A 19,772-nucleotide genomic window follows, 5' to 3' on the forward strand; every position below is an offset into this window, starting at 1 on the left:
ATAAATATACATATAACACTCTTCGAGTGCACTCACGAAACGATGGACCCAAAGAAATAATCATACGATTTATGAAGCACTGCGGCGCTTGCAGTGGTTTCAGCTTTTATTCAAAATGCATTCAGAAAGAGTCATACACTGGCTGTGAATGTACGAGTGGGTGGTGCTGCATACAGTTAACAGTTTACAGTTGAACATGAGGATTAGCGGTGCAGTTCTGTGTATGTTTTGGGTAGTCAACTGTTAGTCAATAACAAGATGAGCTTTAATGCGAAATTTAATGGTTATGTGTAGAGTAGATGTAGATATAGTCAGTCGGGACAGCTCCTAGACGGCCTTGTAGACGCGCACGCTCTTCACGGCACCGATGGTGAGGGTCTGCGGAGAGGTGGTACAGAGGAGGGGAACGGAAAGCAGTGTATCAGCAAAAGGATCATCCGAGAGAGGATATCGCACAACGAATACTTACGGTGGTCAGATCGGTGTCGGTGAACTCACGGACAATGGTCGAGGGCTTGTCGCCCTTCTGCTCCTGGGTGAGCTTGTTGCCGTCGAGGGTGATGATGCTCTTGACCTGGCGGCCATCGAGGGTCTCCTCGTCGAACTCCTCGCCCAGCTTGAAGCTGATGGCGGAGGTCTTGAACGTCGAGGTGGTGGTCATGGTGTACGTATCACCCTCCAGGGTCACCTCCACAGTGGGGCTGATGCTGTTGCCCATTTTGCGGAGGACCAGACCAACGCCTGCAAAAAAGATGGCATGAGTCTTGCATTCGATATGGCATGATTTATGGAGGAGAGGAAGTAGAGAGGACGGGGATAGGAACAGGGACAGGGACTGCACCTAATTGAATTAGCCCCCGCCAAAGAGCACGGCACAGCTCAATGCTCAATGCAAATCATATTATATTTAATTAAAAATAATAAAGCTGAATTATGAGAGAAGTTCCCTGCTGCAGAAACCGACGCAGCCGCAGATGGAGACGGAGATGCAGAGAGACGTCAAAAGTCGTGCTCAAGGTTAACGAACAATGCGGGCAGGCATCTGCCGCTCCTCCTCTTCCTTTTGGAGCAGCAGCTTATCAATTGGCCAGCCAGTCCCCAGACCCCCCGCTCTAAATATAGCGCGATGGGCGCGACCCCACCTTATCTGTAGACTCTGATGCTGACGCTGCACCGCGTATGCCACGTATCCTACAGAGAAAGGGGGAGAGGTCTCTCCCTCCCCCCTCCCCCTCCCCCAATCAAACGGACAAATCAATTATGTTCAATTATGTATGAACAAAATGAACAGAAGTCAAATTTCGAGTCAAGTGTTCTACGATCGATAAGTTCCCACCGATGACCACCGATGGGAGCCCCAGCAACTGTCCCAAAGTTCGAGGAGAACCTTGAATAGATTAGCAGTCCCTCCCCCCCAACCCACCCCACCCCATTCCCTGCAATTTCCTACGGAACCGAACGATAAGTGCTGCGCCGCCGTCAAAGTGCAAAATCCGTAATCGGATCGCAATTATCGAGCCCATATATAAGCATATAGTTTATCACTCCCCTCACAATTCACATATAATATACTTTGTATAGTATATTGACCGGCTGATAGGAGACGAGGGGCCCTATCAACAGGTTGTCCTCCAAGCATACACCCACACCCCTCCCCCTCCCCCTCGCAGATTTTACCGAGTACTGTAAGTGGAGGCTTGTTTGGATTTCGGAAAATTGAGAGGCGACGAGGCGACGTGGCTACGTTGCTACGGGGGAAACCGCAGAAAATATAACAAATTTCAGGGAAACGCAGCCGCAAAACAGAACTCACGCCACACACAAAGCGATGCGACGCGACAGCTCCAGTTTCCATCACCCGATCTCGATCCAAGACCGGCCGGCCCTCCCCCCATTTCTATGTCTAGACTCTAGACTACAGACTGGGGACAAGGGCAAAGATCGGAAGCACCTAACTACCTATCTAACGTTTTTGGGTTGAGTGCAAAGTTCAGTTCCGAACTTTCCCCCATACGTATGTTCGTATGTACACATGTTCGTTTATGATAGCACCTGTCGCAAAAACAGTCTAAATTATAGAGCAAGAACATTACTTATAGAGACAAAGAGAGAGGGAGAGAGAGAGATTAAGCAACTTTTCGGGTGACTCAAAGAGGAGGCCGTTGACCAAAGTTCATCATTCGCCTAATTAGTTTTTTCGCTTTTTCTGGGTCTGCTCGAGCGTTTATTGCCTCTCTTTACGACTATTCATGACCATTCATGTTCGCCCCCCGATAAGACTTTATGACTTTAATGCGCTTTGCACTCGAAATTCGCCAACGCAACTGTAAATTTTTGGTACAGCAGCATCGGCAGCATCAGCACGTTTCTTCTTCGTTGCCTCCTCCTTCTTCTTCCTTTTCTCATCTCTATTGATTTCCCGCACACACACACCGATGGCAGATTTGGCATACTATTGCGAAAAAAGCCGGCCGGTGGTTTTCAGCTTCTCCCCTCCCTCTCTTCACTCTCTATTATTTCAGCTGCATTGCGCAAAAATATTTCAATCGATCCTATCTTTGGCACTCACCCAGCTCCTTCATGTACTCGTCGAAGTTCTCGGACTTCTCCAGCTTGTACTTCTTGCCAACGAAAGATGCCATCGTAGAATTTGATTTTTTTTATTTCACTTCGAAAAACAAGAACCAACGGAACTGAAAGACTGCAAAAAGCTTCGCGTCGCGGGGGCTTTATATATACGAGCACAACAAAAACGAGGGGGAACGTTGTGAGTTGCTGCGGACACCGCAACTCTACATTTATACCCGATACTAAGTCAGTATGGCTCTCCTCCGGCAGATGCCGCTAATATTTAACGACACGACAAAGAGTGCGTGCCACTGCAAATTGATTTGTTCCTTTTGGCTATAAAAATGATCTGATCTGATCCAGATTCAGCAATCTAATAGATGGATAATGGATCTAATAGGTGGATGCAACAGATTTTCGTCCTTTGTGGGGGCGGATGGGGGTGGGGCGAAATTCTGAGATATACGTTTTATAGTGACATCTTAAAGGAGTGTGTGTACCAAATTTGGTTACTCTAGCCTTAATAGTCTCTGAGATTTGTGGTTGCCTCAGATTTTCGTCCTTTGCGGGGGCGGAAGGGGGTGTGGCGAAATTTGGACATGAAACGGTCAAGGTCCGATATCACAGGAGTGTGGATACCAAATTTGGTTGCTCTGGCTTTTATAGGTTCTGAGATCCTTGAACTCATATTTTGCAATTGGCAAAACCGACCATGAAACCTGTGTGTTAGAGTGAGACAGAGCGAGAAAGAGTGAAATTGTTTTCTTGATTCTGGCTGTAATAATTATACGATCTGGTTCAGATTTTGCACTCTAGAAGATATAGTCATCTTCTACGATTCTGCGTTTTTAGTTTTCTCGTATCGTCGAAATTGTGGATGCCACAGATTTTCGCCCTTTTTAGTGGCGGAAGTGGGCGGGGCAAAGAAATATTTTTGGAGCAGTGACATATCACAGAAGTCTGGATCCAAAACATCGTTGCTCTAGCTCTTATAGTCTTTGAGCATTAGGCGCTGAAGGGGACGGACAGACGGACAGACGGACGGACGGACAGACGGACAGACAGACAGGGCTCAATCGACTCGGCTATTGATGCTGATTAAGAATATATATACTTTATAGGGTCGGAAACGATTCCTTCTGGAACATCCACTTTTACCACAAATCTAATATACCCCAATACTCATTTTGAGTATCGGGTATAATAATAAAGTTCGGAGCGCAACGGCAACAGTGTGGCCGCAGGTCTACCGATAAAATATACCGTAAATATACTGACGAATTGGAGTTCTATTATACATATTCCTCGCTTTTGATCTTCCGTCGGATATTACTAGCTAAATAGAACATATAGCCATGCCCACATAATTTTATCCGATTAATGAACCTATTTTGTACTTGACTGGTTAATTTTATACTCTTGTTTTAGTTGGATTTTGCCTAAAAAACGGTTTTAGCGAAAAAGGTCATACCTGCTCAATTTCGATATTCCGTTGAATAATGCTGGCTAACGAAGACTCTTAACTCTGCCCACATAGTTTTATCCCATTAATGAATCAATTTTCTTCAAGAATGGCTAGTTTTTAGTCCTTTAAACAAATAAGTATGGAAAGGGACTTGTTTCTAACGATTCATACCCGATTCAAAGAAGAGGGCAAGCATTTCGGTATATGTATGTATTTTTAGCTTTCGCTCTCTGAAAGCTTATTTTTGTCGCTCTCCTCTCCAACGATTCTATTCTATTGTCGAATTTGAAAAGTTTTCTGTGTGTGGGGCTGGACATCGTAGTTGGGCTGTAGACCAGCCCCCTTGCACCTTGGCTTGGCGTGATCAATTCGGGTGCAGCTTTAATTGAGTCAAAGGGACCGACTTAATAACGGACGCGACACTAGCACTAGCACAGATCTTATGCTACATATCATATAGGAATACCCCCCACGTCCAAGGAATTCTCATAATTTGGGTCAGCCACACCGGCCGGCGCATCTTTGGCCCCCATTTAAATGTTTGCTGGGTCTGGCGACACAATCCATTGCATATACTAAATAATGTACATATGTATCTTTTGAAATCCGTTGAATTGTAATCTAATCGAGCATTTCCTTCCACCCATGCCAATCCAATCCAGTGGCTATATTAATATTACACACGATCCCTCCCCATCCATGCCCATCCCAAGTCCAGAAGTCGCACCTACCGAACGATTTCATTCTGTTTGTTGCTTTCTGTTATCTTATTAATTCAATTACTGCCTTGCTTCTCCTTCTTCTCTTAGTTGCAGATAAAACGGTGGCCCCATCCATGGGAGTTTTTCGATGGGAACTGCTGTGTACATATCTTATCTGTGTACAAAAATAGCTGTCTGCAATTCAAAAAATCGTTTGCATTCGCCGTTAATCGATATAAATCTATCGCTTTCTTTTCCATTGTATCGAAGTGCCGCCTTGGCCAACACATTTCAAACACGTAGAACGACGAAAGATCATTGCATTATGATCTCTGTTATTCCATAAACTATAAAACAAATCCATATACTCTAAATATATTTATTCAGATTTCAATAGTCTGATACTATTCGTTTTTACATTAACAACATGGAAATTATTGAACAAATATTAACAAAAAATGGCAACAAAAAATCATCATCATTATTTTCTTGATCTTTTTCTCTTTTTAACTGAAATCAGGGCCAAGTAAGTGAATGCCTTTGTGCATTCGAAATATGAGACACCCCCGCAGCAGCCTATGTCCATTTTTGTAAGCTATAGATCCATACTGTCATATATGTATGCGTAGATATTGTATTTTTAGAATTATCCAAAGGAAATAACAGTGATTAATTAGAGGTATACCTAAAATAGATTCGTTATACATATATCAAAATGTACATTTTTGTTTGTTTGTTTGTTTGTTTGTTGAGAAGGAAGCCAGTGTGTGTGTGCGGTCTAAATACAACTGAACTTCTAATGAAATCCAAATTAAACCACCGATCGACAATCATTAAATAGGCAAAAATATTCAAATCAATAGAATAATCTATTTGGGTTTCATTGGCCTTCTGATAAGATAGGTTTTCGGTTCTCGATAGTAGTGCTGTTCGATTTCATTAAGCTGAGTTCTGTGTGTATTTGATGATACATACAATGTACAATTTTTCAGAAGACTAATATTAAATACAACTAAAAGTGTAACAAATCTTGGGAGCTCATATGTACTCGCGCATATATACAGGATTTCGTATCTCTTTAATTTCGAATGTGTAAGTGGTTGAATCTAAACTTAATGAGACACACATCGCCATACTTAACATCATATCATTAGTGGGTTGTAGTGGTAGTGGGTCTGTGTATGCACTATTTTCCAAACAAAAGAGTTTAAAGGAAGGGCCTTAATTGGTATTTCTTGTTTTTTTTTTAACTAAAATATTTATATTTCATTGTTTGTTCAGTCAACAGACGAATCCTTCGCAGAATTCGTTTGTTCAACACCTAAATAATAATTCAAATGTCGCTACAGTTAGCAACAGCAACTAAACTAAATACCGCAATATATAATTATTTATGTATGTAAAATATTTACAATCATTCCAAACTTGTGTGTGTGTTTTTGTGTGTTTTTGTGTCTCTTAAAATCTAGTTCTAATCGTAGTTTTCTTGCTGTTATTAGATTCCGTAAATGTGGGATGCCTTGTGTGTGCGTGTTTGTGTTTAATAAATATTGTTTATGTATGTGCAAAGCATTTTTGAGTAGCAGGGATTACAGTTTTCAATATTCCGCCAAAAATAAATACGTTTCGATTGCATTTAATAATTATAGAACATAACTTTTGAAAAGTTTGTTGCATTGCAAGGAGTAAAAATGGTTAGAATTCGATTAGTTTATAAAAATTGTATGTATAATGTACAATATGCTAAAATCACGGCGTCAATGTAAATATTTTGAAAACTGTTTCACCACTGTATATGATTGTAAAAATGTTTTAAACGCAAAACAAAACCATATTATGTTTAAAGAATTTCAAGGAGCGGCTTTTGCGTACCAAATATTTTCCCAAAATAAATTCTAGAATCATGGGGATGGGCGGTACCAACATAATTTGTCGACAGTGTTTTCCTGTAGTTGTTTCTCGATCAGAAATGCTATTAGTTAATGGATTTTGGAGGCTGCTTCCGTATTTCGTAGTATATTTAATCGTTTATAGGGCCAGGTTATTTCGACGACCGTTTACCTTATTGACTAAATTGCAGATTTTTAAGGCTGGTCCCAGCTTCAGGCCCATGTACTTCATCATCATTTCCGAGTTTAGCAACAATAGTGCCTTCCCGTCGATTTCCTGCATGCAATCGAGTAGAATTAGATTAGAATACGCTTTGGGGCAGCATTTGTGTGTACTTACATGCTTTCTAAAGAGATCGCCGTGGACTGAGAGCGAGTGATCGTTGCTCTCGATGTACTGGATGACCTCCTCGATGGACCAGTCGATGGGCTGTGAGCGCAGGTGCGACGCAGATGCGGACGTGGGTGTGCTGAGGGGCGAGGTAATTGCTGTGTAACTGGTGGAGGCTGCAGCTCCCCCTGCCGGCGCTGTGGCGGCCTTGGGCGCCGTCACTCCCCCTGCAGCCAGTGCAGTGGATGATGCCGACTGGCAGCCAGTGAACGGAGTCGACACGGACGTTGGCAATGAGGCGCTGGAGGAGAGTGTTGTCGGCGATTTGTAATAGCTGTTCGAGACCTTCGCGTTGATCTGTTCCGGATGCACCTCGGCAACCAGTGGGGCCAGGTATTTTCCAATAGAACTCGCATTAGCTGTCCCACCCGCCGCCAAACTTGTGCTCGACGACGAGGACGACGACGAAGAATTGCTCACCGGCGGCGTGGTTTGGTTTGCCTCTGTGTTTCCATTGTTGGTTATACTATTGTTGTTGTTGTTGGTGTGATGCTGGAAGCGTACTTTGCGCAAGGCCTGCGTGGTGGTGGATGTTCCTCCGCCGGTCACGCCGTTGGGTTCTGTTTTGATGGTCACCTTCGCATTGGGTTTGCTTCCAGTGTCACACCCGTTGTTTGACCCGTGGCTGTTTTGAGTACTCTGATGATTCGTATGCTCTTTCCCGTTGTTCGGCAGGGGTTTGGGCTTCACGTCCGACGGGGATTTGGCGCCCGTCTCTTGCTTGATCGCCATCTTGTCGGAGGACGTCCGATGCCGCTTATCGGACAGCACGGGCGACGAGGGAGGCGTAGACGCCTGCGTCAGCTGACGCTTTCTGCTTTGGGCGCACTTCTTGCATTCTTCGGTCTCGTGGACGAGCGAGATGAGATTGGCACATGCCCGGCATGTGGTGCACAGCGTCTCGATGAACTGGGCCAGACTCTCCTCGTCCTTCATGCGCATTGGCGATGGGATTTTGACCTAAACCATACCCACACCACAACACACCATTAATAAACATTCGAAACGAAACGAAGGAGCATTTGCTGTGAACTTACTGTGAAATTCTTGCCTGCTGCAGTCACAATGTGCACGTCTCCTTCCAAGGCGAACAGCAGCTTGGACAGCTGCTGTGTGTCCGTGCTTGCAGCGAGGACTTCCTGCAGACACAGCTTGGCCAGCGTTTGGTACGTCGGTCCCGTCACCATGCACGGCAGCTTCGAGTTGTTGATGAACGGACCGCCCTTGCAGTTGGGATGGAAGTGGGCGGTGGCCGGAGAGGCGGGGACCATGGCCTCCGACTCGGTGACAACAGTGTAGCGGGGGCGCGGGCAACGCTGCTTGCCCGAGCTGGAGTCCATGCGGGACTTGTGGCCCGGCGGCTGCATGGGATGACAGCTGCGGGCACACCACCCGGCGGGAAAGATGTCTCTGGACCGGTAGTTGCACCAATAGTCGAAGGCCCCACGCCAGCCGTCGAACGTCACGTGTATTTGGTCATCCTTGATCGCATCCACAGTGGCGCAGCAAATCAACTGAGGATTTTTCTTATCCACTGCCTCCAGTTTCTGGCCAACTTTAAAGAGATTCTCCTCCGGCGACGGCGGCTCTGGCTGGAAGATATCCTCGGGCGCTACCATAGCGTTGATGAGGATTTTGCACAAGTAACCGGGCCAGCTAGAGGCATTCATTCTGAATCCCAGCGGCGGCTGCAACATGCCATTGTTCTTCTCGCAGTGACCGATCGCATGGATCTCCGTGGAGTCCACCAGGCGCCAGAAGTCATTCTGCGAGTCGCTTCCGTCGAGACGCAACCGAAGTCTGGATCCCAGCACCCCCACGACTGTGGCAATGCAGGTGGAGGTGACATTGCGTGGATCCAGCGCTTCCAGCTTCATCCCAATCTTGAAGTCATTGATGGGAGGATTTTGGGCCTGTTTAAAGCATTCCGCAGGGGCGGCTTCGCTGCCAGTTTCCTAAAAACACAGAACAAACAATAGTTAATCGTAAATACACAGTGGAAAATAGTTTACTAGTTACCTCCAGGTAGGCATCCCAGTCGAAGACATGAAAGCTCTCGTATTGGAAGGGACCTGCTGGGGCGGGCGCTCCACTGCTCAGCAATTTGCGCTCGCTTTCGGGTAGACCCTTTCCCCCGCCCGACCCTCCACCGCCTCCATGCCTGGTGGAGCAGTTCTTCTTCTGGTGTTTGTTCATGCACATAATCGAGCAGAATTCCTTGTTGGGTGCTCCATCCCTGATCACATTGTCGCACTGGGTGCACGCGCCCTTGCTGTACGCCTTGCGGAACTCGGCAATGCACGTCTCCGAGCAGAACTCCTTCTTCCCCGTCTGGGTGGGCAGCACATACTGCAGGGGCAGCTTCCCCTCGCCACACCAGGTGCAGGTGGCCCTCTTGGCCGGACGACCACGTTGTCTTTGGGTGGATGCAGGCGATGTGGTTGCTGCCGCTGCTGCTGTGGTGGTGGAGTTGCTGCTACTGCCACTGCTGGTGCCACTAGTGCTGCTGTCGCGTCCGCCAGACATTCTGCTTCGTTAATTTTGGTCTTTCTAATTACGTTTAGCTGATATTTCACATTCGCATCTCAATGGATGCCCTCATTCGTTCTGCTCACTTGCAATGGTATTTGTGTTTAAGCGGCAACTCGCAGTCGGTGGGTGGCCAAGCCAAAAGAATTTTAGCACAATTTCCTTCACTGCGTAAAAGCCCGCCCGTCGCACTGGATTTTGTGATTGATCGTGGGCGCTTGGCCTTTGAAGATTAAAGTCAATGCTGCGCGATATTCGCTATTTTTTGTGTCTGCTTTCTGTTTTTGAGCAAACTATTTTTTGCGGCGTTTCCGAGGTCACGTAATAACAATTGAGCGCATTGCGACACGACTCCCAGAAAATGCACTCCACATACACAAATTCTCGCCGATTCGGTAATCCCATTTGGCATATCTCAACACCGAAGCAACATTTTCGTTCCGGTTGGCAAAAACTTCAATTTTTGATTGTTTAAATACACAATTAACGCCGAATTTTTACATTTTTTCTATTTTTGCGTTCAGATCCGCCATATTTGTTTTCGTAAGTGTGACCGCATATTTGTCAGTGAAATATACCATCGAGCTCTCAGACATATACCGATATATACCGTCAGAATACCGTCGAAAAACGAACGTAGCCCATTAGCCCGCCTCTATTTAAACAAGTGAAAAACTTGAGTTAAGCCACGGAAAATAATACTATTTGTAAATATTTCTTGTACATTTCTTATATTGCGTATCAATTACCTGTCACTGGTATTTTTAAGCACTAAATCACTGTATGGCGAACAGATGTATCGATAGCAGCAATATATCGATGTATGCGATAGTAATTTATCAGTTAAATATAAATATTAAAGTTTATCTGAAATCTGAACAAATCCAATGGTAGTACTAGATGTAGGTGGAGGGTTTCTAAAAGGAGGATGATTTTTATATGATTGAAGTCCACAGGTCATTTATCAGATTGATCTGATTGCTGCTGCTTAATCTTTTGACGACTCATCCTTGACAACAACAACCATGGAAAAAGTTACGCAAATGCCAAGTCAGGGCTTAGAAACTTTTTCACTAAATTCTTTCTTGGTATTTGGTATTTCCCCCCTTTGGCGCGTAACTTGATTTAATTGAAAGGCTTCAAAACTAATCCGCAATGAAACTTATGGCAAGTAGGCTCGAAAGAGACTGCAACTGGAAGCCAACAACGGAAACTGAGCTCTAACTAAGACAATAAACGTTGCTAATTAAATGTTGTTGTGGAGGTTCTGGAGATTTACTTAGCATTGTTTCTTAAAGGCACTAACTAAGGTTCCTTGGCATTATATTATTGCGTATTAACGTGTATAATTGGATGAAGCCGGTTAGCCGTTGGATGTCGATAGCCTGGTTAATGGATAATTGGATGAATTGAAGCGGCTGCCTTTGGCTCTTGGCTCCTCATTAAATGACCGTTTAACACCGTTTAGTCGCTTAGAAGTCGATTAGAAAGGGCTGTGAAGAGGGAACAATTTGGTTGAGTCATTGACTTATTACGCAAATCAAACAAAAGATTTTCCCCCAGCGCCCTGGGGGTGGTATGGGATGGTGTACTGTACTGAGCATTATCGGTGTGTTAATAAATAAATTAATGAGTTTTGTCTTTGTCAACTGAAGTGTATGTGTATGGCAGGAATGACCCCTAAAAAGGAATGGTTGGACATGAGTTTGCGTTTAGGGACACTACCTTAACATTTGGCCGCACTTTGGGCAGAGATTGATTTGTCTTTAAAGACAGACTCTTGGGGACAGATAAACACTACTGTACATCTTTGTGCGGATGACACTTAAAAACCGCCCACCATCACGCACGCAGGAAAAAGATAACAGGCACATTTTGACAGAATTCAATCAGCTATAAAAAATGCTGGGCCACAGCTATGGCTACAGCTATGGCTACGTGCTTAATTACAAAAACCCCACATACACCCCTCATGTCGCAGACACGTGTTGACAGCAATTAAAAGCATGTCAAAGTTCGTAGGCGGCAAAAGTGCTGTCGATAAGTCAAATCATATCCTACTCCACTCCTACAATGTTGCTATGAACTTTAAAAACAAGCCTTCGATTGTGAAAGGTTGATTTTATAACTAGTTGTACAAAAAATACAATTTCCAATTCCCCAAAGCCGAGAACTCAAAACCAGTCTGTTCCTCTGTCCCCCCCCCCTGTAGGCGGAGGGGTTTGACGGATTTATGGCGAGCAATTTTACACCTGAATGCGATGAGAACGTCGAAAAACGTTAGCCAAGGGCGTCTACGACATGACATTGAGTGGCGCAGGGTTTCCTTTTCCTGATCCTGTCCAACAGGGGTAACAATTAATGTGCAAATAAAACTCATTAATTATTAATTGAGTTCAATAATTACAATGTCACTCCGACCTGGGTGCCAGGCAGGCGCCTGCGTTGGTGAAACTTTTGGAAACTACTTAATTACGATAATCCCTTGGGGATGGTCAGTTTCCATTGCTTAAAATACCTTATGCGATATGTAGATCCTTTGTTCTAGTATTGCTTTGCTTTCATCGAAGTCTTTTCATATCGGAAATGTCCTTCAAGGTAAGGTGGCTTAAAAGGTGCGTGGCGCACGTCTCGCTTCCATTCATTCATAACTCGGCCGCATGGCTCAACATCGGTTCCTTCCTCATTGTCATCATCGTGACTGCTCGTCTGTCATCGTTGCTGCCACACGGCCACACGGCGACTTCGTGTGGCAGCTTCGTTTTGTGTTTAATATAAAAACACGCCATGAATGCTCTGGAGCCTGAGTTCTCCGTTCGTCGTCAGCCTGTTGCGTTCATACTAGTCGCCAGAGCCAGTGCCAGAGTCAGAGCCAGAGTCTGGTACACCAGAGCAGAGCTTCAGGCATCGCTATTCCCCAACACGCCTTTGGCATCGCGACGCGGCGCGGCTCGTGAATACATACAAATCGAAATCCGGTCTAACAAATAGATATATCCCGATCGTCATACAATAAATTGTATTCCAGATACAAAGAATTTGGGGCGGGCATTACGATTGAGAAGGTGACTTTCTGTTCATGTGAATATTTCGAAACGAATTTTGTAATTTTAAGTAAGATTCTATATGGTTTGAAGGATATTTGGAAGAAAGTTTAAACGAAAATATACAAAACTGTGGAAGGAAACATGAACTGTCGAAGTTGTTCCCCTTGCTTCATAAATATCTTCATAAAAGTTCCATTAGAACTAGTAATTCGTTAAAGGTTCTATGATGCTTGATTTAATTCATGAAAACAGGCAGTTCCATCTTTTAAGTGTGCCCTTTTATCCTTCTTAAATATCATTTAGGAAACACCCTTGTCGGATTACAAGAACCAAAACTTTTCGCTCTTCTCTGTTCGTTGGATATTTGCATATAAATATGTACATATTCTGTATGTTTTGTACATAAAGTTCGAATAGATAAGGCAGCAATTTGGTTCCCTTTGTTGAGATATTTTCTTCTTTTTTCTTTGTATTTTACGGATGAAATCAAGGAGCATCCTGGCACACAGCTGGAGGCAATCACGTTTCCGACAGCGGCACATATATTGTATATTACAATGCCTGACGAGAGCACAATTATCGCCGGGGCACTAGGCCATGGGAGTGGAGTTTTATTGCTCATACGACTAGGACTACGACTAGGACTATTCGGTGGTGTACCAAAATCAATATTTATTCAACTTCAAATAGAAAAAAATGTGTGGGCCAAAGCCAAGAAGTATTATTAGAAAACTCTATGCCGTGAACTTTAACATTTCCCCTCGATATCCATTCAAGATGGAATCAATAGTCAGGTGTCAGCCAATGGTCTGACGACTGCCAAAAGTGCGAACCCGCAAATCCTTTTCCCATGAAATGGCACTCATACATATTTGACATGTGATTACCGGCACTTCTAATGCTGCTGCCATTTTAACAGATACTTATATTCGATGGCAAATACTACTCGTACGAGTAGTTATGTTATCCCCTCTAATGCTCCTTCTGACAGGTGAGATATCACCCCCACCCCCTGCCTCTAAACTCTGGCAGGGGGGCTCAAAGGAGGCACAACCATCTGCACACATCTCGTAGCATATATTTTGCTTAGTTCAATGGAAAATTGAATTCATTAGAATAGTTTCCGAATGGACATGTACGGAATATTTCGACCCAAAAAACACTCCACCCCCCGCCTGACGTCTAAATTTTAAAAAAGTCCCTTTTGGCATGGACTCAGGCCCGCAAGGACGGACGGATGGATGGACCGCACTCGTATTCGTGTTCATATTTATGTGACCCATAAATTATACGAGCGCTTCTTGTTGTCAGGGAATATGATGCACATTTCTCACAGGTTAGCTGTCAGCGGTTTAATATTTTCTATTCCAGTGGGAAAAAGTGATAGGTCAAAGGTTGCTTTTTGAAAACCGAACAAAGCCCAGGGGTCGTAATTTACTGAATTTCCCTACAAAGTATCCACCACATTCATTGAATTACTTGCAAATCTGCGCAATTCCCGCTGCCGTAGAATTGTTTCTCACTTTTTGTCACTTTATTCCAGAAATGATGAAAGCCACAGCGTGGTTTTGTCCGGTGTTATTAACTTTACTGTGTGCAACGAGGCTCGTTTGTACGGCACAGAGGGGCACGGGCACGGGCTCGGGCGCAGAGCAGCAGCCCGCCGGAAACAGCCACACAAACGGATATCCTTTGGACTACCTGGATGCACGGAACACACAGGTGCGAATTGCATATACATATTTCCTTTTATTTTTTCTGTTTCTGTTGCTGTTTCTGCTTTTTGGATTGCCAACAGTTTTCTTTGAATGGATATTCAATTACTTGCATCGAAAACATCACCTGTCCCGACACGGGCTTCAAAAGGTTGATAGGTTTTCCCAATGAAAGGATAACTAACTTATTTCAGTTTTAATATATTCCAAATACTTCGGTTGTTAGCAACAAAAAAAAAACAGTGCAAAAATGCACGTTTCCCGATTTTACTGGTTTTTCTATCTCACAAATTGGTTTTCAGTCAAGTGGCCTTAATCCTTTCCAACTAATCTCCTTCCTTTTATAATCTAATCTTGATAACACCCGCACTTGAGTGCTTCGGGGGACAGGTAATGCCTCAAGTACCTTCATATGGGGTATACGTACTTCCAAATCTCTTGCGATAGGTTGCTTTCAATGCCATTGATTATGTCTTCTGGCCTGACAACATGAACAACAAACAACAATTTTTGGCTAACGATTTGATTTATCTATGCCTCATGCCTCACCTAATTAGACGACAACAAAATGTTTATTTGCTTTTACAACTCTTGTTGACAATCAAAAGTTTTTAAGGAACTTTTAGGGTACTTAGGAGAACAAATAACTTATGTTGTTTGTTGTATTTGTGGGCCAGCGGGATGGAGCCACGGAGAGGGAGAGAGCGGAAGCTTAAATTAAGTAAATCTGCGGCTTTTTAGCTAAGTTTGTAATTAAATATATTTCAGAGAACATCCGCCAAATATTATTGTCATAGGAGGTTCATTTTGGTATTTCGTAAAACTAGGGCTAGAACATTTACTCTAGTCATGCCCAGAAGCTTAGAGTTATTGAAAACATTGAATCCTTCAACCCCAAGGCTCTTCAGACTGCGACAATGGCGAGTGTAGATCCGCTTCCCTCCTGGGAGTCAGTGGTGGATTCCTCCGGCTCTTCGGGAGATTGAGTGGTTTCCTCTGACGAGCCGCTTCCCTCCTCCGAGTCAGTGGTGGAATCCTCTGGCTCTTCCGGTGATTGTGTGGTAGAGTCTTCGGGGCTTTCGGAACCATCAGAGGTTTCCTCATCGGAGTCAGTGGTGGAATCCTCCGGTGATTGGGTGGTAGAGTCTTCGGGGCTTTCGGAATCAGCAGTGGTTTCCTCGTCGGAATCAGTGGTGGAATCCTCTGGTGATTGGGTGGTAGAGTCTTCGGGGCTTTCGGAATCAGCAGTGGTTTCCTCGTCGGAATCAGTGGTGGAATCCTCTGGTGATTGGGTGGTAGAGTCTTCGGGGCTTTCGGAACCATCAGTGGTTTCCTCGTCGGAGTCAGTGGTGGAATCCTCCGGCTCTTCTGGTGATTGGGTGGTAGAGTCTTCGGGGCTTTCGGAACCAGCAGTGGTTTCCTCGTCGGCATCCGTTGTGGAGTCATCTGGGGCCTGTGTCGTTTCAGTAGTGGAATCCTCTGGCTCTCCAGGAGACTGTGTGGTTGAGACTTGAGGCTTTTCCGGAGCAGCAGGGACCTCCTCTGATGAGTTTTCCTTCGAAGATTCGTCGCTTCTGTCGTGTTTAGCCCTAATGTGGTGTTCCCATTCGTTGGCTCTCGGTCTTTCGCCGCTGATCCTCCAGTGGCCCGAAACACTTCCCTTCCAGCCACCATGTGGCTTGGCGGCCACTGTGGCCATCAGCGCGGCCAGCAATAAGAGCGAAAGAACCTTCATTTTGCAAAGTTTTAGAGTATACTAACCGGAACGACATTTGGCAATTGCTTTTATAAAAATCAGATAATCATTCCAGATATTGTGGCCATACATTGTGAACATTACGTTATCTAATCGGTAGCCATGGCAAAGGTGGTTTCTGATAGCCGAAATTATAGCGCAGATTGTATGTAATTTTATTTGAATATGTGCACCCAATTCGCTTTGGATTCCATGTACAAAAATCAATCAAAATGCGATCCAAGTGGGAAATATCTGAACCCAACACGAGGTATCTTGCTGCCGGGACACTGGACTCCACTGCTGTGTTTTTGGCTTGTTATACATAGATAAATATGTATGTAATTTAGCCAATTTGTTGACTCACACCACACACAATTCGTTGTTCTAGATGTTTTTATCAACAAAGGGCTGTTATCTTGAGTCTGTCTAACAGGTTTTTAAGTGGAAAAAAACCCGAAAAAAACAACGATAAGATTTTAAAGTGTGATTCCAAACAACAGTTTTCCATAATTTACAAAACAAGAATCCAACACATCACAACATAACACATTACTGATATGCTGATGATCCAATAACTATATTTATAGCCTCAGGATACCCTAGAATACCCTAGAACTAGTCTAGGTAAAATATATGCAATAATCAGAGCCTTTTTTGCATTATCCAAGTTTGTCTTGAGAACTTTTCGCCAAGTAATTGTATACTTTTCTCGTCTAGGATGATTTTTTGCTCGCAAAGCGCAACAAGCCGTCCCTGTCCATTGTCAATCCGTTGGATGTCCTGCGTCAGAGGCTGCTCCTGGAAATAGCGCGCAGGCAAATGAAGGAGAACACGCGGCAGGTGAGTGAGAGAAAGTGTGATAAATGCGATATGAAATGGGGCTGGGCGGAACGCCGCATTGTTTGACCACTTTGCGTGGTATTTTTAATAAGAAAGGAAACACACAAACTTTTCCCCAGGCGCCAGGAGAAAGTTGTTAAGCGTAATTTGGTGTGGCGCGGAGTATAAATGAAAATATGGCAGGGCGGGTCTAATCAAAACTAGAATGAGATGCCTAATGAGAAATATTTCGAGAAAACCCATAAAGAAGGCAGCTGCTCAAAAGTTTTTTAATACCTCGAGCAAACAAAGCAAAACATTACAATACACTTTTCTATAATAAAATATACAAGTACTTATCGTATCGTGGCAAGTTTTTGTTTGCCGTTTATCAACGATTATGTTTGCCATATCATTGGAGCATTAAAAAGCGAAGGCCCCACTAGCAGAGCAAACGAAATAAATACCTACGTATATATCGACCTGAAACTCTATATAGACCTTTATAAATATGTGTATATTGTATATAGAAAAGGCCTAGCAGCAGGAGGAGGAGGAGCTCCCAAAACCAGGCGCTGCGTATGTGTAAAACAAATATTTTTCCTCGCTACAAAGCGGGCGTTTATTTGGTTACCAAACGATTTCAACCCCAAGGCAAAATATAAAAGACAACACAAAAAAAAAATCAAACGTTTTAATGCGAGGAATCCTAACGATTTGCCTTGATAGTAGGTTCACCTTTCCCAGAAACGAGAGCCAGGTGAAGGGAAGGGTTATCCTTAGAGCGTTTAACAAAATTGCTGGCCACCCACCAACACACACATGTATATGTATTGATTCGTCGAAAGGCTTTAATATTAATAGTACTTACATTTGGGGCATAGATTTACGAATTAATGAGGAATAGACACGGGTAACGAGGTCCTGGCATGGCCCATTGACTCTCCTAATGCTTGAAGCCGAAGCCGTGGATATTTATGACACTCGTAGAGTAAAACTCGACTAACTGCATTAGGGACTCTGACAAATAATTAAATAACTTTTGCCAGTTAAATTTTATAGATTTGCCCCCCCGCAGAAACATATCCATCCTTGTGGGGGAAGCAATCACTGTTGTATTTTTACGCCAAATCCTTTAATGTCTGCACACAGGTCGAATTGAATCGGGCCATTCTGAAGAACGTGGGCAAACGAGTCTACCTAAGACCGGCGGCGGCAGAGGCAATCCTATCCAGACCGTACTCGCAGCAGCTGGAGAGGGCACTGGCAAGGAGCAACAAGCGCCAACAGAAGATGCACTGGACCAATTTCCCCAGTCCACTCCAGTGGAGCTATGCGATGCCGCAGTCCCCAGACACATCACAGTTTCAGAGTCAGAGTCAGAGTCAGAAATCACAAGCTCAGAAGTTATTCAACTATGCAAAAAAATCTCTAAACGGTGCTGGGGTCGGACCAGGTCTGGGCATGAGTGTGGCGGCGAAACATCCAGCTGACGGAAATGAAGTTGCAAATGAAAAATATCATGAAAATCATGGTGATAGAAATGCTGCGATGGCCAGCAAAAACGCAACCATATATGTGGCAGACACGGACGAGGTCGACGACGAGAACGAGAACGACGACAACGAGGAGGAGGAGAGCCGGGTGGAGCAGGCGTTTGAGGAGGACAAACCCAATTTGGAACCGCACGGAATGGCTGCAGGTGTGGACAATACAATTGAATATATTCCGTGGAACCTGCTCTACCGCTACCTACCGCAAAGAAAGCACTATAACGACATTTAAGTGGCTAAAGATTGAGATGCAATTACAGACTACGGATTACGGATTACAGATACGGTATACGGTATACGGTTACACATGCACCAAAACGCATATAGAAATGCATATAGAAATGTACATTGACGGTTCCTAAATGGCTGGCTACAAGGCAGGCATGTTGTGTGGTGCACATACTCCGCATCCAATCCACATCCACAATCGGCTCGACTCCGCTCCACTCCACTCGAACCCTTCGATAAATCCTTTTTCAATGTTGCTAAACGTATTCAAGTTTTGTATTTTATTCGAATTGAAATTGAAATTGAATTAACTAACGATTTATACTACCTCTCTCACAGATACTGTTGAACCAAAAAGAAATCGAGAATACCTTCTTTGATTGATTCCAAATCGAAACCAAAGCTGCAAACTATAATTAAATGTTATTAATAATACAGCAAATAAATGCATTTGTTTGAAGGCGTAATTGATAGTGATCAGCGATATGTTCCCTAAATATTCTGCCTATTTTTTCGTACGAAATTACACACTCCGCGGGCGGACAATATTACTTTTTACCAGTTTATCAAGCATTTCCCCTATCGCCTTTGTGTTGCGGATGCTCAAATAATTATTAAAAATAGTACTTAATGGACTCTTTTGCACACCACACACTTTGTCTTTTGATCACTATGGAAATTACGTAGTTAACATGGTTCCAAATCATACGAATACGAATACGAATACCGATTTTAACGTAGAGGGAATACCACCCTACAATATACGATACTACTCAAGCAAGCAGCTACTATTTCGATTCATAAATAAATACAGAATACAGGATACCAGCCACCAGTGAGTAAGTTGACAAGGAATTAAATTGGTTTTCCAAACTACGATCTACGATTAATAATTATGAATTAACTTTTCATTTATATATATTGTATGTGACTGTAAATAAAAACAAGTTTTCAAACAAAGCTAAAATAGTGACAAAAAATCGAATATATTATATATTATACGAAAATATGTGCGTACCTATGTATACTTATAAAAAAATAAATTTAAATAAAATAAAAACCATGAGGCATTGAAATGACAATTAAGTACGAAGCGATTGGTTTTTCTGGCTCCCCAAAAAGGGACACA

General features: G+C 43.7%; 4 protein-coding genes across 10 annotated transcripts; 1 reads left to right on the plus strand and 3 right to left on the minus strand.

Annotated features, from left to right (window-relative positions):
* Positions 1-65: 65 nt before the first annotated feature.
* fabp (fatty acid binding protein) lies at positions 66-14,839 on the minus strand. The gene is made up of 5 exons (XM_033376831.1): positions 14,825-14,839; positions 13,201-13,207; positions 2,570-2,689; positions 470-741; positions 66-378 (listed from the first exon to the last, which is right to left on the minus strand). The coding sequence occupies exons 3-5, from the start codon at positions 2,640-2,642 to the stop codon at positions 328-330; spliced, it is 396 nt and encodes a 131-aa protein (XP_033232722.1). The 5' UTR covers positions 2,643-2,689; positions 13,201-13,207; positions 14,825-14,839; the 3' UTR covers positions 66-327.
* Positions 5,351-10,125, minus strand: Scm (Polycomb protein Scm). The gene is made up of 4 exons (XM_002137889.3): positions 9,034-10,125; positions 8,052-8,969; positions 6,964-7,974; positions 5,351-6,900 (listed from the first exon to the last, which is right to left on the minus strand). The coding sequence occupies exons 1-4, from the start codon at positions 9,538-9,540 to the stop codon at positions 6,763-6,765; spliced, it is 2,574 nt and encodes an 857-aa protein (XP_002137925.2). The 5' UTR covers positions 9,541-10,125; the 3' UTR covers positions 5,351-6,762.
* On the plus strand, positions 12,348-19,725 carry Dh44 (diuretic hormone 44). 5 transcript variants are annotated; one of them, XR_001451935.2, is made up of 5 exons: positions 12,348-12,608; positions 14,134-14,312; positions 16,761-16,883; positions 18,015-18,914; positions 18,983-19,725. XR_001451935.2 is itself a non-coding variant. In XM_002137890.3 (4 exons), exons 2-4 carry the CDS (start codon positions 14,136-14,138, stop codon positions 18,645-18,647), a joined length of 933 nt encoding a protein of 310 aa, XP_002137926.2. In that variant the 5' UTR covers positions 12,348-12,608; positions 14,134-14,135; the 3' UTR covers positions 18,648-19,004. The 5 variants fall into 5 exon arrangements, 3 of the variants coding, with proteins under 3 accessions (XP_002137926.2, XP_033232716.1, XP_033232717.1); XR_001451936.2 differs by having other exon boundaries at positions 18,015-18,906; XM_002137890.3 differs by having other exon boundaries at positions 18,015-19,004.
* Positions 15,048-16,076, minus strand: Fst (Frost). 3 transcript variants are annotated; one of them, XM_033376829.1, is made up of 2 exons: positions 15,626-16,076; positions 15,048-15,391 (listed from the first exon to the last, which is right to left on the minus strand). In XM_033376829.1, the coding sequence occupies exons 1-2, from the start codon at positions 16,038-16,040 to the stop codon at positions 15,210-15,212; spliced, it is 597 nt and encodes a 198-aa protein (XP_033232720.1). In that variant the 5' UTR covers positions 16,041-16,076; the 3' UTR covers positions 15,048-15,209. The 3 variants fall into 3 exon arrangements, with proteins under 3 accessions (XP_033232720.1, XP_033232719.1, XP_033232721.1); XM_033376828.1 differs by having other exon boundaries at positions 15,048-15,362; positions 15,597-16,074; XM_033376830.1 differs by having other exon boundaries at positions 15,048-15,284; positions 15,591-16,074.
* Positions 19,726-19,772: the final 47 nt, after the last annotated feature.

Source organism: Drosophila pseudoobscura, chromosome 2 (assembly GCF_009870125.1).
Source record: "Drosophila pseudoobscura strain MV-25-SWS-2005 chromosome 2, UCI_Dpse_MV25, whole genome shotgun sequence".
Taxonomy (NCBI): domain Eukaryota; kingdom Metazoa; phylum Arthropoda; class Insecta; order Diptera; family Drosophilidae; genus Drosophila; species Drosophila pseudoobscura.